Here is a 24,260-nt window from a genome sequence, read left to right as displayed (position 1 = left end):
AAACGAAAAGAACCGACAAAAAGAAGGCCTAAAAGAATTACCTAAACATGCGCTAACAGAGGGTGAACCATATAGAACCAGGCTGAGTGACAGCTTGTTCATGGAAGCGAGGACAACTCCTAGAAAAACAGCAAGCACACCGAAATCCCCTAAAAACAAACGGATAAGCGAAATAAACTCACCGACGCAAAAAGATACGCCAAGCAAAAAAACAAACCTATTGACCATCATGTCAGCTTTAACGATTGCCCTGGCTCCATACTGTAAGCTATATGAAGCAATAAAAGAGGGAATACAAGATAACACCTCAATTTTAGCTTCTGTGTCCACAAAAGTCACGAATATAGAAAACTACATGACAGCACTTGAGGAAAAAAACAATGCTTACCATAAGGACTGGGAAAAAGAGGTGGAGGAACTAAAAAAGCAAATCAAGCTTCTACAAAGGGAGAGGGGTCAGGAAGACCCGCATAACACAAGGTACCAGTCCGAAAGTCAGAAGGGCGAAACGGTAGACATCTGCGAGGAAGAGCGAGAAGCAAGTGAAATTAATGAACCATGTCCTGAATGCCAACAGCAATACCCAATCAAGTCGGGATTGCTCAAGCATCCTCAGAAAAAGGTCCCAGTGGTACTGAAACCAGCAAATAACGATAAACGGCAGAAACAAGCATTAGGAGAGAAGGTGAAGCAGCAAGACACACCGAAGGAAAAAGAAAACAAAGAAAAGAATACCAAGGGCATACAAGAAGACTTAATGAGATCGACAAATAGAGAGAAAAAGAGGTGCTCCCCACGATCAGTAGAAGATTTTATGAGCGACATAAACCTGATGAATCTATCCCAACATTGGGAAAATGCCTCCAACAATTCAGTGATCGAGGTAATCCCGGACCAGCAGGAAACAGAGCAGAATACAGTAGTAAAAAGAAACGAAAACCCAAAATCCCCAAAAACTCAAACAAGTAAGAGAACCCGAAAAGCCTCCGAATGTCAAAGGAGGCCAGCACTTGAAGAGCAAACAAGAAGGAAGGACGGCGTGCAAAAGTCCCCAAGAGAGCAAAGAGAAAGACGTCAAAGCCAGACACATCGAAGCGAAGCTTACAAAGGCTCCGACGATCATCAAAAAACAGGAACCCCAAAAATAGAGAAACAAAGACGAATATTTAAAGTTGAACAACTAGACCTGAAAAAAGGCTACATGATTTTAAACAGGAGAATGATCGTGAAACTAATGAGCACAATGAATTCACTGAAAAAAATAAAAACAGAAGACATCACTCTAGTGCAACCTTATCACAAAGGAAAGATTGCGAAGGCTTACATCCACGTGCAAGAAACATGCCTCCAAGACATGGACAAGAACGTAGCTAGAGAAATGGAGCAAAATGGGTTTGAGCTGACTGAAATAAAAACAGAAAAGCAAAGAGAAAAGAATCACTTCCCCTACCACCACCAAGGGGAAAGAAAAAGTCGCTACACGTCACGCAAAAAAGAGCGCTACCGAGGAAATAGAATAGGCAAAAACCTAGAAGAAAAGGTATACAGCAGAGAGAGAGCAGACGTACGAACCGAGAATCAAAAAGACAACCAAAAATGGACCAATGAAGAGAAGAACAAAGAAAACAGACAACGAAGGAATGAACACCAGGAAACAGACCCAGACAAATACAGGTCACGAACAAGAGGTGAAACTCGATACACTATATGACAAGCAAGCCCAGCGTGCAACTCTTCCGATAACCGAAACGAGAAACCAGCGAAGACAGCTCTGGCACAAACAAGGAGCAACCTATCGGGCACAGGGCCATTGTCCTGGATAAAAGCAGCACTAAATTTTAACACAGAGAACTAGCAATTAAAGGGATCAGCGCCACCTACAAGAAGTGAACGACCTAACGAGGACCTAGAGATCAGCAAGAAGTGCTTCACTTTGGGTTCCTGGAACACAAGGGGCCACGTTCACTTAACTAGACCTGGTGACGTTGACCTAGGTTCAATGGACATGTCTTCAAGAGACATGGCTGCAATAGAAACTGTGCCTCGCCGGTTTCGTAGTAGAACTATCGGCGGCAAGTAGAGGAGTTTTTGGACGCCCGTCATCAGGTTTGTTAACAGCAACAAAAATGGGAGTAGGTCTGGCAACACCCATAAAGCTCCACGAATCATATGAAACGTTAGTCACGCTGACCTCGTGGTACGACCAATCGGAAGGTCAGAAAAATAGGTGCAGCAACCAAATCATCATAATAAACACCTATTGGAACCCGCTAAAAATGACAACCAAAACCTACTGTACCAGTATGGAGGATCTACTAGACTCGCTCTACACAGAACATATCAACGTACACATTATAGTGTGCGGAGACCTAAACACGGACTGTAGTGAGGGGAACAAAGAAACACAAGCAGGGAAACCCCGCGAAGCAACCAGAGACAGAGGGATCGCATGGGGCTTATTGACTAAACCTAGAAGCCTCCAGAATATCGCAGAACTTTTTCCAAAGCAAACGAATATCCCAACCTGGGAGAATCTGCATTGCAAAACAACCTTGGCCTACATATACGTATCCACCGAACTGACAACAAGGATCCAAGAGTTCAAAGTTCAGAAAACAACGCACAGCGATCATAATCTTTTGACATGCAAATGGTTAGGAACACAAACACTAAACCCAGTATACAAGTACAACCTCGACATAAATAACCAACAATCAAGAACCTGTTTGAAGGAAGAAGACATCAAAAGGATAACAGAAAAATACAAACTGCCTGATCCAACAAGGCCTCAAGCTCCTGGGAACCGTCCGAACTACCTACCGCTATTGATCCCGTACAGAAAACCAGCGGGAAGTCAGCGGAGAAGCAAACCAACCCACACTCATGTCTACGACAGACTGGTGGTGGAAAAAAGAAAAGTGGTCAGGAGACTGAGAAAAATCGCAAAAAAATGTGATCTCCAAGAAACCTGGGAAAAATGGAGTACAGAGTCTAAAAAATACAAACAGTGGCTAAAGCAACATAGACTACAACTTTACCAGCAGGACGCGGAAAGCATGTTGAAATGTCTCAGCACAAAGAAATCAAGCGACTTCTGGTCATTAATCAAAACTTCAAACCCGGGCAAACCAACAGAACTGGTAAACGCGGTCGATGAAACAAGATGGAAGACTTACTTAACGACCCAATTTCAGCTTCCAGACTCACGAGAAGTACCAGCAAAATGTGAATCACCAACCCCTTGTGTGAACGTAGCAAACAGCGTGGAATTAGAACGGACCATCAAAAACTTGAAATCATCGAGGGCCTCAGGCCCTGACGGCTTGACTAATGTTGAACTGAAGCAGTCCCCGAAAGCCTGGGCAGCAATAATAAGTAAAATCTTCACCCACTGCGCACAATCAAAAATGGTCCCAGAGACTTGGCAAAAGGCGATAATAGTACCTGTCTATAAAAAAGGTGGAAGAGAAGATCCGGAAAGTTACAGGCCCATAGCTCCGTTGGACATCGTGGGAAAAATATACGCAGCACAGCTATTGGTCCACTTCAGAACCTGGGCAAACCAGGCACCCTGTTTTGACATCTTCCAGACTGGGTTCCAGAAAAACGGAAGCACAACCATCAACATAATGATGCTACAAATCCTGAAAGCAAAAACAAGAGAAGGAGCACCTCGAGTCTATCTGGCCTTTGTAGATTTATCGAAAGCTTTTGACAAAATCGACAGAGAGAAACTATGGATCAAATTAAATAATTGGAAATGCCCAACGTCAATCATAGAGCCAATAATAGCTTTACACGAAAACACGAAGATCAGAGTAAAACTGAGCAAACAAGGCGCCCTATCAGAAGAGATAGCAGTCCAGAGAGGCATCAAACAAGGCTGTCCACTAGCCCCAGCCTTGTTTATAGCTTTCTTGGGCGACTATCAGCACGAGGAAGAAAAAATAAGAGCCTTCCCGCCCAAAATTGGCAAAAGCTTCATCTCTCGACTCCTCTATGCTGATGACGCCATTATCATCGACCAGACTCCAATTGGTCTGCAGCGAAAACTGACACACTTCGCAAACTACATGAGAAAAAACAACTTGGAAATAAACACAGTTAAAACTAAAATGTTGATTATGGAAAAAACAACAACGAAGAGGTCGAACCTGCGGACATGGCGACTGGAAGACTCAAAACTAGAAATAGTCGATAAGTTTAAATACCTTGGGGTGACCATGGACGGATCATCAGCAGAAAAAGCGATGCAAGAACAACTGTGGAATAAAGTCAAAATACTCACTACCCAAACAAGATTGATCGATAAAAAATTTGGAACATTTTCCATCATTCATGCGATAAAATTCTACAAGACCAAGGTGGTGCCATCTATCACATATGGAATGGAAGCGTTTCTTAACGTCCCAAAAGCTACATGGCAAAAACTTGAAGGACATGTGTGGAAATCAGTACTGGGCTTGCCCAAGTCGACCTCCATGTCAGCAATAAGAAGGGAACTAGGTCTAGTTTCACTCGCTGCCTCGGTGGAGCAAAGCAAGATGAGGCTTTACAGAAAAATCATAATGGCAGATTCATTACCCATATACAACGTGATTGCAGAAGAACTAAAAGAGGGCACCTGTAAAGCACTCAACAAATGGGCGGCCTCAATCCAAGAAACTTTGATCGAAATAGCCTGCACAGAAGAAGACCTGAAAACAAATCCTGAACGAGTGAAAACCAAAATTGAACTTATGGACTGGATCCGGTCATCAGATACTGCAAGGACCAACAAGTTACTCACCCATCTCCCCCCGACGTATAACAAGGTAAAAACGCCATTAAACTACTGCAGACAATTCCCGAACAAAAAGATGCGAGGAACATTTTTGAAAGCCAGACTAAATCTCCTGATGACCCAGCAAATCCTTACAATTCGCACTCCAAAGACAGACAACAGCTGCCGGCTATGCAAAGTTAAAGAGGAAGTGGAAGCGTTGAAACACCTTGTCCTGATATGCCCAAAAACACGGCCAAACAGAGACATAGGGCCTCATTACGACCCAGGCGGTAAGTTACTACGTTTACGCCATGGTGTTTGGCGGTCTTACCGCCCCATTCCGAGGTGAGTGGGGCGGTAAATCCCCATTAACCCATTTACCCTTCCCCATTCCCATTTTTGCCCCATAGGGCATAATGGGAGTGGGGAAGGCGTTAATTACACCACCGTAAATTACGGTGGCGTAATTAACAACAAGGTCCCTTAGCGCCATGGATTTTAACACCTGCTAAAAGCAGGTGTTAAAACCTCCATGGCGCTAAGGGACCTCGGAATCAGGCGGTAAGGGTCGGCGCTGTTTACGCCGCCGTAAACCCCTTACCACCTGGGTCCTAACGAGGCCCATATTCCTTTTACCTTGTATACAAGGGGCGAGCACCCTAGATGAAGAGGCAGTATGGAACCGGTTAATATCGGGAGAGAGGACAAGATGGACCATCGTAATGGTGAAACTGATAGAACTGGCCTTCGAAATGATTGCAAATAAAACCACAACCATACCTGGTTGAGAAGGGGTCGTGACAACGCCATACATCATGTGATCATCGCAAACATTTTCCCGCTACTCAAGTCACATAAAAGAAGTGACACAACTTGGAGACACATAGATAGGAGTCTCTTTTTAGCTGAGAAACCTTCTTGCTACGACCAAAGCTTGAACGCGTGGAGGCGCATCTGTAGAAGGAGAAATAGCTCTTGTAAAAATCGTAAAAATCTTTTCGATTAAATTCAAGTAAAAAAAATAAAAATAAAAATAAAAATGGGGTATTTAGCTCTCTTGACTGTGACCACCACAAGGTGTCAAATACAAATGTTTTTGTGTGATATACAGGGATATTTCTGCCCACAACTACACCTTTAGGACTCGATAGTTGGTTCCTAACCTTCCAAGAAGTCTATGTTAGTGCTTGCCCAATACATTAATCTGTGTTTTGGTATTTTCCCAAAAAATGTAAACAAGCTCTCAAGTAATTAGGATGGGCGATCACTTTCAGCCTCCGACCTATTACCTTCAATTAGGCCGATGATGGCAACATCCCATGCGGTGGGACATTGTGTGATTTGCCTCAAAGCTTTAAGTACATTCACTGGAAGGGGGACAAGATTGCTGGATACAACTTGTACACCTCGATGGGAAATGTATCAGGGCCTGGAGTTTATGGCCACTCCCTCTCCCTTCATATCATAGTCACCCTTCCTGCTCATTGTTACCCTTCTCTTCGCCTTTCGATTCTTGAATGCTCATCCAATCTTCGATCATGACATTTGACTCTATAATTTTTTGGCTTATCAAATTTCAAGAAATGTGTTACATGTTCTAAAAAAATACAAGCATTGGTGCCTTTAGTGGCTTCTCCACACGATATTTCTGAAAAGTGGTTTCATTTAATTTAAATCTGCTTATTAACTTTGTGTGTAGAGCATTAAAGGAGGCTTGACAGCAGAGACTATTGGGCAAAGAATGTTGTCTTGTGATCAGTCATCATTGAAATGTTATTTCTTTATTCATCCACATTTGTTGAGCACGCAGCAGCCCAGAGGCATCGTGACGCTGGTTACAGACATTTTACTTAGTTACAGAAGTGATGAACAATTGCAATCATGTGTACAAGCAGGTAGAAGAGCATACAGGGGACAGATGAAGAGGAAGGTTTTGAGTTTTTTGCGGAAGTGGAAAAGAGAATTTTCTGTCCAGATGTCTGTGGGTAGGGCGTTCCAGAGTTTAGTGGCTATGCAAGGGAAACCTATACCACCCGCTTTGGATCTGTTGATTTAGGGAGTGTGTATGAAGGTGCTGAGAATGAGAGGCATTTGTGGGTGAGGGTGAGGATTTTGAAGCTGATGCATTCTTTAACAGGGAGCCAGTGGGTTCCCTGTCTGGCCTGGGAGATGTGTTCCTTTTTGGGAAGGCTTAATGCTGCTCTGAGCGCATTATTTTGCGTGATTTGAAGTCTGTTTAGATTATGTTTGGAGGTATCTGCTGGGAGTGCGTTACAGTAGTCCAATGTGGCACCAATAGTCACTCTGGCAATTGAGAGACAGTTGGGCTTGGATAGGTATGGTTTTACTGCATTTCTGAGTTTAGTGGTGTGTGCTGAGGCGGAGGTGATGGCGCTAAACTGCCTGGACATGGATAGAGTGGAATCTAAGTAGACGCCTACGGTATTTACACAAATATTACACACAAATCCTGTTTACTTTCGATCCTCATGATTTTGCAGAGAAGCTCCTCATTTCACTGTGCAAAGTGTATGCTAAGAACGTTGCCCTGCTTGTGTGCCATTTCATCGTCTGTTGAAACTGTGGGTTACGGAAGTTCATGCTGCCCTCCCAACTACCACAGAGAACAGACACTTACCTTCCAGTGCTTGTGTCCCTCCTTTAAGCTCCAGAAATCCCTGGTGCTTCCTGTCCTGGGGTCCGATGGGTGCATGTTGTGTAGTGCGTGCGCCAGTGCATAGGCAGCAGTGTACACACTGTAAGTGAATCTAAAGTCAGAGAGGAGGTAGATGAACGAGGCAAGACTTTGAAAACTCTCGTTCCCTGAAAGAAAAGCAGAAGTGTGTGAGAAAGATCCTGTAAGAGGATTCCTGCTCCTCAGTTTACAAAGGAACATACCTTGCCAGAGGCTCCCCACTCCCACATCATCTCCATACTTTGATGGATTATAAAAGAGGAAATCCATAAACCCAGGAATTGCTCCTTTCTTTATGGAAAATATCAGGGTCCCATTGATCACTTCCAAGGCATGTGTGACACCAATGCTTGGCACAAAAGACATGATGGCGGATCCAATCCATACTTTATGAGGTGCTCCTTTCCAGTCCGAGGCCAGGAAATAGTGCACGATGGCTATCGAGCTGAGTAGAGGATCAGCACCTTAGCACTAGACTTGTTGATGACGCTGACGATCCGCCCCAGCTTTATGAATCCAAGATTAGTGATATCAGTGGGCAGCATTGAAGAAAAGTCCACACATCCCCCAATGGCGGTGATCCGCTTCTTCAGTTCCTGCTGAGCTCGCTCGCCGCTGTCGTCCTCGGAGGTTAGTATGCCCACCCAGCTCCAGCCAAAATGATTCAACAGCTGAGCGATCGCATCCAACTGAGAAAGCTCATTGGGGACAGTCCGGTAAAAGGATGGATATCTGGTTGTGTCACTAAAAATAGGGTCTAGAGCCCCATAACTGATCTGTAGTGAAGAAACAAAGAGAGAAGGAATTCAATTAGCCAACAAGTTGGTGGCTCAAGGCACTAATTGGTGATACAGAGGCAAATACACACATACGCACTCTGACCTATCTTGCTGATTCAAATTCCCACCCCTTTCTCTCTCTGTCACTCTGTGCCCATCCCCCAGCTCCAATTCTGCAGACAATAGAAAGCACATCAGATGCAATAAGACTGATTTGGATCTGCACCCAGTCTGAAGAACCGTGGTCATAGATTAGGAGTCATTGGGCACGCGGCTATGTTGGCCTCTCTCAGCAGGAGCCTATGTGTTGCCTGACGGGCTCATTTGAACTCTCAGCCCTTTGCCTGCATTACTGCTTATGCATTGTGGGCCAATTAGCCCAGACTCTGCGTCATAGTGATTGTAGCCTTACAGGATTAAATCGTTGAGAAGTGGTTCCTAAACTACAGGCAACCACTAGAAAATCAGTGATTTCCATCATAAAAGTGAAGCAGATCCTTCATGAACCGTATACATTCTTCAACTCCTAAGGCTGCTTGGGCTACAGTCTTCATGGGGGTGTGAACAAGCATGGAAGCAATTAAACAACAGTAGTACAGTCAGTACAACAAAGAAGACTTTAATTAAACCTAAAGGGCAGGCACACTGTTGCAAACACTAACAACCCACACCTCTATGCGATACACAAAGCATGAAGACTTTGTGAGATGATGACACTCTTGGCATTTAGGAACAAGGATCTTCAGGCAATAGTGCTGTAGAAAGGTCCACCATCAGGATCAGGACTATGTCTTTAGCTTCAGTAGGGCTTCAATGCCACTAGGGCCCAAAGAACAAGGCAAGGGGGATAGAACCACTGACGTATGCCTTGTTATCGGCTTTCAGGATCTCCACAGCATCAAGCTGGGATTCTGAGTGCTTTCCAGTTCTTCCAGTTGACGTTGAGTTTGTGAGCTGGCTCAACAAGATGCAACAGCGGAGTGTTATTCAGGAAGCAGCCAAAGCGGGTGACGTGAAGAAGCTTGGGACAGGCAGGCGATGTTCAAGTTGATGCAAGGAAAGTAAAGATGATGCTTCAGAGGAGAGCTGGCATGACTGGATCTAACACAGTAGTGCAATTCGAAAAGTGGCAAGGTTTTGTGGCTCGACGAAACTTTGGCCAGCAGGTGATGTTGGTATTACCCAATTTGACCGAAATAAATCGATTGAATGGTACATTTAACTGATTTTGGCCAGTACCATTCAATCGATTTTTTTAAAAACCGAACATGTGGAGTGGGTTTTGCGGGGGTGCCCCCTGCTCGCCATATTTAGTATGTATGGGATAAGGAGGCTGTGGGGGTGTCCCCTGATTCCACAAAATTGGAGCCAGGGAGGGTGGGGGGGGAGTGAAAAAAAAAAAGATAAAAGAAAAAGGGACCCTGTGGTGTCGGATCCGACCAACGTTAGAGGAATGGATCTGACACTGCAGGGGTGCAGGAGAGGCAGCGGCGAGCCAACAGGTAAGTAGGGAAAGGGTGGTTGGTCTAGGGCACAATTTGGTTTGTTTGGTCGAAGTAAAAAGCAATTTCACAACAAAATTGACTATAGTCGATTCCGCCAAAAGTTTTTTTACTGCGGTCAAACAACCCAAATACGGTGATGTTTAGGTCAGCATAGCTCAAGAACACTTGTACAACCTCCAAGTTGAAAGACTACCTAAGGCAGATCCGTTGTGAGTGCTTAGAGTGGCTCACAGAGACACAGGTAGCTTCTTTTGGTCTTTGGGTTGCTGTGGGGCCTTTCACCTGGTCCCTGAGGAAAGATGAATTGGTCTACTGCCCTTCTAGGGTTGAAGGAATGCTAGGGACACTTGCAGAGAGGACACTTCAGAAGGTAGAACTCTGGGTACAAGTGTCCACCAGCTGTCAAGTTTTCTCTGGCAGGTTTTCTCAAATGTTCCCAGAGATGGTTAGGCAGAGGTTTTTCACACTCTTTTGACATCCTTGCCTTCAACCAACGACTGAGGCTATGGGCAGCATTTCCATAAACAATGTTCCTGTGGAATCTTCTTCAAGCTGCTTTCAAGATGGTTCCAGGATGGTTCCAAGATAAATCAAAGAGGACTTCCAAAGATGCCCCATTGGCAGATGCTATTGACGGAGGTGGGCAGAAAGTAAGCTCTGCAAAACATGCTCACAGTGCTCCACGCTGAAAAGATTAGTGCAAACAAATAACTCTGCTGGGACTGTCTCTTGCCCCCCCAGCAGCAGCCCTGTAGTTTGGCAACATGGCACTTACAAAACAACATGTGCATTCCTACAAACAGGGTGTGGGAACCCAACATTCCAGCAGCAAGGAACTGTCCCCAACTGTGTGCAACCCAGATCTGAATTTATATAATTGTACATCCACAAGGTCTGGTGGCAGAGTAATACATGATTGGTAGCAATCAGACGTATACAGTTAGACTGGCCACAAGATTTTTGATGCAATTTTATTGTCAGCCTCCTTTCTAGTGACTCGTTCAACTGTCAGAGGTGCGCGTTCTTCAGTCTGGGGCTGTGTCTCACCCCAAAGAAACATTTAATATACGCCCTAGATGCTCCTTTTAGGGACCGGTTTGTCATAGAAAAACCCTGCAAGCACAATATAGAATCACAATAGGGTGATCATTACTGAGTCTCTATCATATAAGATTGACAGGGACAGAGTGGAAAAAGGGTAGCCCGGGAGGGACGATACACGGAAGAGAGGGCCCCGAAAATCTTGGAATTTCTAAAGCCTCCAACAATTTCGGGGAACTTTCCCCACTTCCTGCACGCAAAGAACTCTGAACCTGATGTCACGGGCGCAGACTTGTGTCGCAGGACTCAGGGTTGGACCCTCACAGAAGGCTTTCTATGCACCAATCCGCGGTGTCAAAATGACTATACAATGGGTGAGATACACCTCCTTAATGCAACCATCTTTGCGCAGCAGAAGTGGAAGGTTTAACCTAGACCGTTATTTGGGTACATTCTAACCAATGTCGTCAGCCATATTGGTGAAGATAAAAACTTCCTTGGGGCAGAGAAACCTTAACTACACCCTCTTCTTTAGAGGACCATTTGAAGTGAATCCCTGTTTGGAGAAGTCCTTTCTGCTGTCTGATCACTGCTGACCAGGATTCTGCACACTGAAGGTGGCAGCCCCTTCAAGTGCTCTCTGACATTCCTTCTGGCTGGTAAGGGCAGAAGAAGACCCAACCTTTCCACTGGAGAGCTTGGACCGGGTCCCTCAGCAGCCAAGAACTCAAGAAAAATCTCTGGTCTCTGTTTTCCATCTGTGACCACTTTTGAGCTACTTTCACCGCATTTGAGATGTTTTTTAAATGTCTGCAGTACTCCCAGAGCGTTCTTAGATAGTCACTGCTATTTGTAGCTGCACTGAGCCATCAAGTCACTGACTGTACCATCGCCTGTGCTCCAGCCATCTTTGAGCCGTTTACTGTCGCAGTACCACATTGTATAACAGGGCCTTGTGGAAAGAAGTTGACAGTGTTGACCAATTGGTTCGACCATCGCCTTCCTGCTCTTCAGATAAACAGTGCTGCAGGACTGCAGATCATCACTGGACCACGCGTTCCATCGACTCAACCATCTCAACACCAACTTCATCCATCTGGAGCACCCTCTTGATGCCAACTGACTCCACTCTGTCAAGCCATCCCTGAAGAAGATACACGTTTTCAGACTAGTTTTGTCTCTCTTGCCTGGTTTAAAGGGCCTTGCTGACTATCTAAGACCCCACGCAATACTTTTTTAATGAATAGGCTTGAACCTGCACATGGCTGCAGAAACTATTCCCTGTCTACATCTGTCTTTACATGACATTACGTTGACTATCAGACTGTGCACCAGGCATGGGCAGAAAAGTATCCTGGTTGTTTTACAGGAGATCACTAATGATTAGACTATTGTTTTAAAACCCTGTTAGATAATGTTACGTCTAATGGTTAGCCTATTATTGATCATATATCTTTTTACTATGTCAATTAAGTAACATGTCTAATGTACACACATATTTTCACATCACATATGTGCACTCTCTCGCCACTGACCATCTCTGTAAATCTGATAAGAGTCTTGCTTAGAACTTATGACATCCTTTGCTCGTGTCACAGTCCTCTACACACTGACAGAACATACTTTGGTTCCGAAAGCAGATATCTATTGTTTTTAATACCTTGGTGACACCTACTCAATATATCTTTATTAAGGTATCACCTTATACTGTTCACATCAGCTGGACCCATCTCAGAGCGACTTTATGCACAGCAATTTCATATTTTTTCCAACTTCCGGACACAATCAGATACCGGTCTGTTTTCATGAGACATTGGACCTCATTACTAGTCTGGCGGTAACCGCGGCGGTAAAACCGCCTGGTTACCGCCGGACTCGTATTACCATTCCGCCTCCGTGACTCCAGGAATTACCAGGGCATTACAGTCCTGGTGTCCCGGGAATTCCGGAGGCGGAATTCGGTAAATCCCCATTCCCATTGAGTCCCATAGGACTCCATGGGAATGGGGAAGTGGAAACACCGGCACCATCTCGTGATGCTGCTGGTGTTTCCACGTCCGCCTGCAGGCGGGTTTACTGCCACTGTTAATTCCAGACTGCCCGACCTGTAATGAGGCCCATTGCCTACGCTTCCGCGGGTTACTGTCGGCCGTTCATCATTGATAATAATTGTCACGTTTTCTTCAGTCCTAGTTCATAGTAATGGGCATTTTACATAGGAATATAAGCGCTACTTTGTCTCCACAAGCTTTAGTTTTCCTAAGCTCTTAAGTACCCATCTCCCTCTTTCATTTAGATCCCCTAGTTCCTTCTGACCTGGTGACCTACCTCCCACGCATGCCTCTCTCCATTAGACACAAACCAGGCTTGTCTACATCCGATTCCTTTATTATACCTCTCGAGTTCCCGGGACACTGAAACTGGTTTGTTTACACATGGCGTCATGCACGCGCATGCGTGATGACGTCATGGTATAAACATACCCGGTGATTTTTTCCTTAATTATTTCCTGGAATCTATGTGCAATTTATGGACACCCATCTCCAGTTCCATGTTCTATTCTTTTTATTTGGTCCTGTTTAGGTCCTTTTCATGCTTTTACAGCGCTTCGAATGATGGCTGTGATGTTGCACGTGTTAGCGCGTGATGACGTCATGCAATCATTCGTAAGAAAACCTCCGACGGCGTTGCAAATGGAGACGGACGACTGCTTGTTCTCCGGTCTCCATGTTGCAACGTTGTCGGTTACAGGTAAGACTTTCTCAACCCCTTGGGTAGCCAGCACCATGCAGGCGTTTTCACTTTCTAGAACTCTCTCACCCTGTTGCTATTGTTCTCTTCTCCCCACTTGTCTTTTTCACATTGGCATCTCTTGGAGCCTGTCTTTTGGCCAACCCATCGGTCAAGCCCTGGTATCCTCCCAGGTTTCTAATACATCCTTCGATAACCCCTTTGTGTTGGAACTGCATGTTTATGAGGACATCGTCCTGGAAGACTGCTAATACTTGTAAGTTGTCTTTTGCTCTTCCTATATCCTCTCTCCACTGCTTGGATTATTTTCCGTAGACGATTCTTATGTCTACTCTCTTTTAACAGATAAGGGTTCTCCTTCAAGCCCTCTAACTTGATTTCCCAAATGCCCGGGATCCCTGACCAGGAGACCTTTCCCTTTTGTAGACATTTTTTTGAAAAAAATCACAAGGTTAGGGTCACTACTACTATTTTTTGATATTGTAGGTCTCGCACTACACTTATGACTCAGATGTTCTTGTGTTCACTACCACTAACACAGGCTGTTCTATGATGTCCCATTGTTACTTCTACTTAAGTAGAATTATACTAAAGTGGTTGACCTGATGGTATTTCTTTAAACCATGGATATTGTGCCTAAATAATGCTCTTAAACCACACATTGACTGTTGGATGTTGAAAAGGGCGAATTACAATGGTTGGATTTAAGAAAAATTGTGTGTTTTCAAATAATCTAATGTAAATATTTTACATATATGTTTTCCTAGAATTATTGATTTCCCCCTGATGAAGAGTGTTGTACCACTCGAAACGCGTTGGGCCCTCCACAGCTTTAACATCACGAATAAAATGAAGATTGCTTCTTGTGACCCCGTCTGATTGAATGTTTATTTCTTTAACATTTTGGCTCTCTGAATTTAAAATACTACAAAGACTCGTTACAATAAGATTTGAATCACTGTTTAAATAACAACTTAATTGTTGGTCTGGTATTCCAGATACTAGAAAGTGTGCAGGGGACGTGAGTTCCAAAATTGGGAACTTATTTTGTTTCTCATTATTCCGTGCAACCTAGGTCTCAAGGTGGCTTATCTCTCCTCTGCACCTCAAATCCACTCCTTCACTTTCCTAAAACTTTGTTGTAATTATCCTATACACTTTTCTATATCCTTACTACTAGGGTGTCCACTCCTCTCTCTTCTACATCTGTCTTCCTAGCCAGAGTGCCCCTTTCATCCAAAAGCCTGCACCTTCTGCCCCTTGCTGTTTCACATGTATGACTGAGATCTCTGCTGCTTTAGTAGTAGTGTGGGGCTGTGTAGGAGATCCCTGTTGCTTTAGTAGTAGTAGTGTGGGGCTCTGTAGAATATCCTTGCTGCTTTAGTAGTAGTAGTGTGGGGCAGTGTAGAATATCCCTGCTGCTTTAGTAGTAGTGTGGGGATGGGTAGGAGATCCCTGCTGCTTTAGTAGTAGTGTGGGGCTGTGTAGGAGATCCCTGCTGCTTTAGTAGTAGTGTGGGGCTGTGTAGGAGATCCCTGCTGCTTTAGTAGCAGTGTGAGGCTGTGTGGGGCTATGTAGGAGATCCCTGCTGCTTTAATAGTAGTGTGGGGCTGTGTGGGGCTGTGTAGGAGATCCCTGCTGCTTTAGTAGCAGTGTGAGGCTGTGTGGGGCTGTGTAGGAGATCCCTGCTGCTTTAGTAGCAGTGTGAGGCTGTGTGGGGCAGTGTAGGAGATCCCTGCTGCTTTAGTAGTAGTGTGGTGCTGTGTAGGAGATCCCTGCTGCTTTAGTAGTAGTGTGGGGCTATGTAGGAGATCCCTGCTGCTTTAGTAGTAGTGTGGGGCTGTGTAGGTGATCCCTGCTGCTTTAGTAGTAGTGTGGGGCTGTATAGGAGATCGTTGCTGCTTTAGCAGTAGTGTGGGGCTCTGTAGAAGATCCCTGCTGCTTTAGTAGTAGTGTGGGGCTGTGTAGGAGATTCCTGCTGCTTTACTAGTAGTGTGGGGCTGTGTAGGAGATCACTGCTGCTTTAGTAGTAGTAGTGTGGGGCTCTGTAGAAGATCCATGCTGCTTTAGTAGTAGTGTGGGGCTGTGTAGGAGATCCCTGCTGCTTTAGTAGTAGTGTGCGGCTGTGTGGGGCTGTGTAGGAGATCCCTGCTGCTTTAGTAGTGTGGGGCTGTGTGGGGCTGTGTAGGAGATCCCTGCTGCTTTACTAGTAGTGGGGGGCTGTGTAGGAGATCCCTGCTGCTTTAATAGTAGTGGGGGCTGTGTAGGAGATCCCTGTTGCCTTAGTATTAGTGTGGGGCTGTGAAGGATATCCCTGCTGCTTTAGTAGTAGTGTGGGGCTGTGTAGGAGATCCCTGTTGCTTTAGTAGTAGTGTGTGGCTGTGAAGGAAATCAGATCCCTGATGCTTTAGTAGTAGTGTGGGGCTGTATAGGAGATCACTGCTGCTTTAGCAGCAGTGTGGGGCTGTGTAGGAGATCCATGCTGCTTTAGTAGTGTGTGGCTGTGTAGGAGATCCCTGCTGCTTTAGTAGTAGTGTGGGGCTCTGTGGAAGATCCCTGCTGCTTTAGCAGTAGTGTGGGGCTGTGTAGGCGATCCCTGCTGCTTTACTAGTAGTGTGGGGCTGTGTAGGAGATCACTGCTGCTTTAGTAGTAGTAGTGTGGGGCTCTGTAGAAGATCCCTGCTGCTTTAGTAGTAGTGTGGGGCTGTGTAGGAGATCCCTGCTGCTTTATAGTAGTGTGGGGCTGTGTGGGGCTGTGTAGGAGATCCCTGCTGCTTTAGTAGTAGTGTGGGGCTGTGTGGGGCTGTGTAGGAGATCCGACTGCTTTAGTAGTAGTGTGGGGTTGTGTAGGAGATCCCTGCTGCTTTAGTAGTAGTGTGGTTCTGTGTAGGAGATCCCTGCTGCTTTAATAGTAGTGGGGGCTGTGTAGGAGATCCCTGCTGTCTTAGTAGTAGTGTGGGGCTGTGTAGGATATCCCTGCTGCTTTAGTAGTAGTGTGGGGCTGTGTGGGGCTGTATAGGAGATCCCTGCTGCTTTAGTAGTAGTGTGGGGCTGTGTAGGAGATCGCTGCTGCTTTAGTAGTAGTGTGGGTCTGTGTAGGAGATGAGATCCTTGCTGCTTTAGTAGTAGTGTGGGGCTGTATAGGAGATCCCCTGCTGCTTTAGTAGTAGTGGGTGGCTGTGTAGGAGATCCCTGCTGCTTTAGTAGTAGTGTGGGGCTGTGTAGGAGATCCCCTGCTGCTTTAGCAGTAGTGTGTGGCTGTGTAGGAGATCCCTGCTGCTTTAGTAGTAGTGTGGGGCTGTGTGGGGCTGTTTACGAGATCCCTGCTGCTTTAGTAGTAGTGTGGGGTTGTGTAGGAGATCCCTGCTGCTTTAGTAGTAGTGTGTGGCTGTGTAGGCGATCCCTGCTGCATTAGTGGTAGTGTGGGGCTGTATAGGAGATCCCCTGCTGCTTTAGTAGTAGTGTGAGGCTGTGAAGCACAACCCTGCTGCTTTAGTAGTAGTGTGGGGCTGTTCAGGAGATCCCCTGCTGCTTTAGTAGTAGTGTGTGGCTGTGTAGGAGATCCTCGCTGCTTTAGTAGTAGTGTGGGGCAGTGTATGAGATCCCTGCTGCTTTAGTAGTAGTGTGGGGCTGTGTAGGAGATCCCTGGTGCTTTAGTATTAGTGTGGGGCTGTAAAGGAGATCCCCTGCTGCTTTAGTAGTAGTGTGGGGCTGTGTAGGAGATCTCTGCTGCTTTAGTAGTAGTGTGGGGCTGTATAGGAGATCCCCTGCTGCTTTAGTAGTAGTATGGGGCTGTGTAGGAGATCACTGCTGCTTTAGTAGTAGTAGTGGTGGGGCTCTGTGGAAGATCCCTGCTGCTTTAGTAGTAGTGTGGGGCTGTGTAGGAGATCCCTGGTGCTTTAGTGGTAGTGTGGGGCTGTATAGGAGATCCCCTGCTGCTTTAGTAGTAGTGTGGGGCTTTGCAGGAGATCACTGCTGCTTTAGTAGTAGTGTGGGGCTGTGTAGGAGATCACTGCTGCTTTAGTAGTAGTAGTGTGGGGCTGTGTAGGAGATCCCTGATGCTTTAGTAGTAGTGTGGGGCTGTATAGGAGATCCCTGCTGCTTTAGTAGTAGTGTGGGGGCTGTGTAGGATATCCCTGCTACTATAGTAGTAGTGTGGGGCTGTGTAGGAGATCCCTGCTGCTTTAGTAATAGTGTGGGGCTGTGTAGGATATCACTGCTGCTTTAGTAGTAGTGTGGGGCTGTGTAGGAGATCCCTGCTGCTTTAGTAGTAGTGTGGGGCTGTATAGGAGATCCCTGCTGCTTTAGTAGTAGTGTGGGGCTGTGTAGGAGATCCCTGCTGCTTTAGTAGTAGTGTGAGGCTGTGTAGGAGATCCCTGCTGCTTTAGTAGTAGTGTGGGGCTGTATAGGAGATTCCTGCTGTTTTATTAGTAGTGTGGGGCTGTATAGGAGATCCCTGCTGCTTTAGTAGTAGTGTGGGGCTGTATAGGACATCCCTGCTGCTTTAGTAGTAGTGTGGGGTTGTATAGGAAATCCCCTGCTGCATTAGTAGTAGTGTGGGGCTGTATAGGAGATCCTCTGCTGCTTTAGTAGTAGTGTGGGGCTGTGTAGGAGATCCCTGCTGCTTTACTAGTACTGTGGGGCTGTATTGGAGATCAATGCTGTTTTAGGAGTAGTGTGGGGCTGTGTAGGATATCCCTGCTGCTTTAGTAGTTGTGTGGGGCTGTATAGGATATCCCTGCTGTTTTAGTAGTAGTGTGGGGCTTTGTACGATATCACTGCTGCTTTAGTAGTAGTAGTGTGGGGCTGTGTAGGAGATCCCTGCTGCTTTAGTAGTAGTGTGGGGCTTTGTAGGATATCACTGCTGCTTTAGTAGTAGTAGTGTTGGGCTGTGTAGGAGATCCCTGCTGCTTTAGTAGTAGTGTGGGGCTTTGTAGGATATCACTGCTGCTTTAGTAGTAGTAGTGTTGGGCTGTGTAGGAGATCCCTGCTGCTTTAGTAGTAGTGTGGGGTTGTATAGGAAATCCCCTGCTGCATTAGTAGTAGTGTGGGGCTGTGTAGGAGATCCCTGCTGCTTTACTAGTACTGTGGGGCTGTATTGGAGATCAATGCTGTTTTAGGAGTAGTGTGGGGCTGTGTAGGATATCCCTGCTGCTTTAGTAGTTGTGTGGGGCTGTATAGGATATCCCTGCTGTTTTAGTAGTAGTGTGGGGCTTTGTACGATATCACTGCTGCTTTAGTAGTAGTAGTGTGGGGCTGTGTAGGAGATTCCTGCTGCTTTAGTAGTAGTGTGGGGCTTTGTAGGATATCACTGCTGCTTTAGTAGTAGTAGTGTTGGGCTGTGTAGGAGATCCCTGCTGCTTTATTAGTAGTGTGGGGCTGTGTAGGAGATCCCTGCTGCTTTAGTAGTAGTGTGGGGCTGTATAGGACATCCCTGCTGCTTTAGTAGTAGTGTGGGGTTGTATAGGAAATCCCCTGCTGCATTAGTAGTAGTGTGGGGTTGTATAGGAAATCCCCTGCTGCATTAGTAGTAGTGTGGGGCTGTATAGGAGATCCTCTGCTGCTTTAGTAGTAGTGTGGGGCTGTGTAGGAGATCCCTGCTGCTTTACTAGTACTGTGGGGCTGTATTGGAGATCAATGCTGTTTTAGGAGTAGTGTGGGGCTGTGTAGGATATCCCTGCTGCTTTAGTAGTTGTGTGGGGCTGTGTAGGATATCACTGCTGCTTTAGTAGTAGTAGTGTGGGGCTGTATAGGAGATCCCTGCTGCTTTAGTAGTAGTGTGGGGCTTTGCAGGAGTTTAGAAACCACTTCTCATCACTGCACTCTTGCAGAGCAGTAGGTTTTTCCATTGCACATCCGTGCAGACGCCCACCATGGATTGGTTACTGGAGTATGTTTGAGGGGCGTATTGCCAGGCAGAAGGCCACATACCCTTTCCTGTGGTTATCCATTTAATTTGGATATGCCTTGTGAAATGCCCACCATGTTTCCATTTCTTGTATATATCCTCTACCTTCAAGCTAGTCTCCTTTCCCATGTAGCGCCATAACTGCGTGCTTTACTCTCAGTTCTTCCTGCATCCTGCGACTACATCATGTGGAGCCTTCTGCTGAGAGATTCCAGGTGTGACATTTGCTGCACCCTCATTTGGCTTATAGGGCCTCATTACGACCGTGTCCGGGTCCTGTGAATGAGAAATGACCGGGCAATTCCAACCTTGGAGGACCCGGTATTTCCTCATTCACAAAACCAATCCCCATTCCCATTTGAGCCCCCATAGGGCTCAATGGGAATGGGGATGGAGCTAATAACGGGCTCCTTGGTCCCCTTGCAGGACCTGCAAAGAACGTCTGGTCTGATCAGACGTTCTGTGCGTGTCCCGCAAGGGAACCTTGTAATAGGGAGGAATGAGTTTAATGGCACCATTACCGGTGCTGGTAAACCCTTTCCTCCAACCTCATAATGAGGCCATCATGTGCGTCTTTTTTTTCAATTCGACGCAAATTGGCTATTATAATTATCAGCTGGTGAGACAAGTGCAGAGGTGATTCCCGGTCCTGATAAAGGGGACAAACGGTGCCCATATCGATCTCTGGGGTACTTGCTGGGTTGGAAATAGTAATGAGTAAATGATGGACCTGCTTCCTGGGGACTCCTTGTGTACGAGCTGCTCCAGCCTGGACACATCAAAGCTAAAGGAAGGTAATTGACTAATCAGCTGGACTTTCTGACGTTTCAGCTGCTGAGTTCCTTGTCCTCTGCTGTGCTGCCGTGTGAATATAAAATCGGCAGTGTGCCCTACGGTGTGCACCATCAGGGCGCGCAGACCTGGACATCCCGGCTCCAGGAATTTCCATCTGGGTGGGCCAGGTTTGTGATCAGGGGGGCCCAATTTCCATTGTGTGTCGGTGTATGAGTACCCAGTGGTGGCATTAATCCGGATTTCTTAGATCTGTGATCTAGAAAGAAATTTCCCCCCAGAGCCGGACAAAAATACATTTACACCACTCTATAAAAAACAATATAGAGCAAAAGAGAAACAAGGAAAATAGAGTTACAACATCAGTCTACCCATGTTCCCTTGCCATCTGCTCTCCGCTTTCTATTATATCCACTTCTTCAATTCTCCTTCACCTTTCACCCCCCAGTCACCTTCCATCGGCTACCTCTGACCACCATTCCCATTTACCTCCACTCCCAGCTACCCCAAAAACACACACTGTGGGCCTCATTATGCGGTAGGCGCTAAGGGATTACCGGCACCGGTAAGGGTACCGGTGCCGGTAATCCCTTACCACCTTATTCCGAGGTCCCTTAGCGGGTCCCGTCCATAACGCCTGGTAAAACCAGGCGTTATGGACGGGACCCGTTAAGGGACTTCAGAGCGTTATTAGCTCCATCCCCATTCCCATTGAGCCCTATGGGGACTCGAATGGGAATGGGGAATAGTTCCCAGAATGGGGATTTACCGGGTCCTCCAAGGTCGGAATGACCCGGTAAGTCCCTATTCCGGGAACACGGACCCGGAATGCGGTAAGGGGGTAGCCATGACGCTAATAGCACCATGGTTACCTCCTACCATGTAATGAAGCCCCATGTCTTTCTTGGCCTGGATGGGGAGAATCAAGGGTGCTGCTTACTGCTCCTCTGCGATGACTGAGCAGCGAGGCCCCCAGTCTTTGTTCCATCTCAGATGGTGTGCGCATCTACAACACCACCTTGAAACCAGTGGGCCTCATTACGACTTTGGAGGTAGCCATGGTGCTATTAGCACAATGGCCGCCTCCAAAATCGTTTCCGGGTCTGGGTTCCCTGAATGGGGAAGTACCGGGCCATTCTGACATCGGAGGGCCCGGTATTTCCTCCGTCAGGGAACCCTGGCCCGGTCCTTCCCCATTCCCATTCAAGCCCCCATAGGGCTCAATGGGAATGGGGAGGGAGCTAACAACAGGCCCATTAATTACGGGCCTGTTGTTAGCTCCCTGGTCCCCTTGCGGGAACCGCTATGGATGTCTGGAAAAACCAGACATCCAGAGCGGGTCCCGCGAGGGGACCTCGTAATAGTGCGGAGTGGGTTTAAGGGCGCCGGCACCATTACCAGCGCCCTTAAACCCATTCCGCACTAGTCGTAATGAGGCCCAGCGACTACTCCCAGCTGGCCCCAAAGGAGGTGCTTGTGGTCCCACCATCTTGTTGTAAAAGACAGCCCCCTCCAGAATACTGAAGCAAGGAATAGGGCATATTGTTTCTTACAAAATGACATTTCGAAGCACAACATTTTATTTTTTATTGTATTTGTCATGCATGCTGGACGCTACGCTCATAGAACAGCTAGACCGTTCTACTCCAAATGGAGGCTATTCGATACGTTACCGGGAAAACGACGTTTACACTTTTCACGTCGCTAACTTCACGTGACTTTTGCTTCGTCACGTGAAATACGGTATCACGTATTTAAGCAGCGTAGAAACTTCACTCGCTGCTTCTGATCGTCTCTATTGGCGTCGTGTAGCTGAACCTCTGATCTACATCCTGGTATATTCCTACAGCTACTTTTGGGCCTTCGATAGCGTGTGTTCCGCCACACGCTGATTCCTGGAGCTATCCCTTCGCGTGATAATCCACACGCGCTCCTTGTCTTCACACGCGGCTGGCCAAGGCTGCGTGAATCCTGCCCGCGTGTAAAATCCACACGCGCTCTTTGTCTTCATACGCGGCTGGCCAAGGCTGCGTGAATCCTGCCCGCGTGTAAAATCCACACGCGCTCTTTGTCTTCATACGCGGCTGGCCAAGGCTGCGTGAATCCTGCCCGCGTGTAAAATCCACACGCGCTCTTTGTCTTCATACGCGGCTGGCCAAGGCTGCGTGAATCCTGCCCGCGTGTAAAATCCACACGCGCTCTTCGTCTTCAAGTGCGGCCGGCCCAGGCTGCGTGAATCCTGCCCGCGTGTAAAATCCACACGCGCTCTTTGTCTTCATACGCGGCTGGCCAAGGCTGCGTGAATCCTGCCCGCGTGTAACATCCACACGCGCTCTTCGTCTTCAAGTGCGGCTGGCCAAGGCTGCGCGAACCCTGCCCGCGTGTATATCCACACGCGCACGCTGTCTTCACACGCGGCTGGCCCAGGCTGCGCGATTCCTGCCCGCGTGTAAATCCACACGCTCACGTTGTCTTCAAACGCTATTTTCTTCTAACTCCTGTATCTGTGGAATCAACAGAAGGATTGATCCCTAAGTGGGAAGGAAGCCTTTCAAGGATTATTGGAAGTGACTTTGAACTGAACTTTGGACGCTATCCTGTGGTGAATTCAACCCGTATCTAGCGTGAGCCTCGTTCCGTCCGGGATAAGTCTCCCTTACTAATTTTCCCTTCCCTGTCGTTTTGTTCTTCAATTCAAATCCATCAAGAGGCTTCTGGATTGTTCTACCCAGAGATACAGGTCAGTGTGATCATTCCTGTCATTATCTAACTCATCATACTCAGGTTGGAGCAGTTATTCATGATACTTTAATTTGTCCTAGGCTGGATTACTATACCTTACCCACGCCCTTTCCAGTGATCCATCGCTCTGCCTGTTTTATCAGCCAGAGGGTTGTATCATTTGGAAGGTCTTTGTTGACTTCACGACTATCAAGTCGGGTGAACAGGGATCCGGAAGACCCTACCTCCTGTATCCTTTTGAATATCGTATCCTTTTCAGTTGATACTTTGGTGCATTCTGACAGAATTTTAGAAGAACTGTTTAATTGAGTTAAGTGCACGAGGGAGTGCTTGCATGCAAGAGGGGCTAGGGTGAGTGGGATCAGGAGGGAGACAGTGCAGGTTGATGGGTTTCCAGCTTCCTGGTATCGCACCCAGTGGGGCTTGGCAGGGAGGAGAGGCCCTTGCAACGCTGCCATGTCCCTGCACATCATTGTATGGTACATACTGTTTACATAGTGTTTTTAAAATATGCAATTGTCCATGATGGCTTTTTGTATGATGTGCCTACTTTGGGTTTCTATTTTTTGAATTTCACAATTGTGTTCAATACATGTGGCCTGATATTTTCAAAGAACGGTGTGTGTTCTTGGCAGGTCCTGACACATGAGCTGCCCATCTATTAAACCATGAGTGAGGCTTTTTTTGAAATAGCTTATACTGTGAACTGAATCACTTCTAGGGGCATCTAATTTTGGCAGGTAGGAGACAGTGTGAATAAATGATTTGGCCAGGATCACACACTTTGATACTAGCTTGACATTTAGATACTTGACCACATATGTGTTGAAGCTTGGTTTTGAATACCCAAAATACATCTCAATTGTATACAATTACTTTAAAAAGTCACATGATAAACCAACCAGACAATGGCCCTCCGGCGGTAACAGAGCCGCAAAAACCGGCAGGTTACCGCCAGACTCGTATTACCATTCCGCCTCCGTGATTCCGGAATTACCACAGCATTACGACCCCGGTGACCCGGGAATTCCAGAGGCGGAGTTCTGTAAATCCCCATTCCCATGGAGTCCCATAGGACTGCATGGGGATGGGGACCATGGAGTCCTATGCCGTCTATGACAGAGCCGGTGTTTCCATGTCCACCTGCAGGCGGGTGGTGTCAAACCCGCTAGGTCAGACCTGGCGGGAGTGACACCTCCCGCCTGCAGGACCCTAAATCATCCGGTCTGGAAAGAACGGTGGTGGTGGATTTACCACCACCGTTCTTTCCGGACCGGCAGGG

General features: G+C 46.7%; 1 protein-coding gene across 1 annotated transcript; it reads left to right on the top strand.

Moving 5' to 3' along the window:
• The first annotated feature begins 229 nt into the window (after positions 1-229).
• Positions 230-1,711, top strand: LOC138563364 (trichohyalin-like). The gene has a single exon (XM_069642847.1). It carries the CDS (start codon positions 230-232, stop codon positions 1,709-1,711), a length of 1,482 nt encoding a protein of 493 aa, XP_069498948.1.
• Positions 1,712-24,260: the final 22,549 nt, after the last annotated feature.

This window comes from Ambystoma mexicanum, chromosome 1q, assembly GCF_040938575.1.
Source record: "Ambystoma mexicanum isolate Mex_15411 chromosome 1q, UKY_AmexF1_1, whole genome shotgun sequence".
Taxonomy (NCBI): domain Eukaryota; kingdom Metazoa; phylum Chordata; class Amphibia; order Caudata; family Ambystomatidae; genus Ambystoma; species Ambystoma mexicanum.
Note: the sequence above shows the minus strand (reverse complement) of the source record. Positions and strands in the feature narration are given on the sequence as shown.

Bases quoted from the DNA above. Each gene is read 5' to 3' on its own strand.
- LOC138563364 (XM_069642847.1), top strand. From the start codon at position 230: ATGTCAGCTTTAACGATTGCCCTGGCTCCATACTGTAAGCTATATGAA.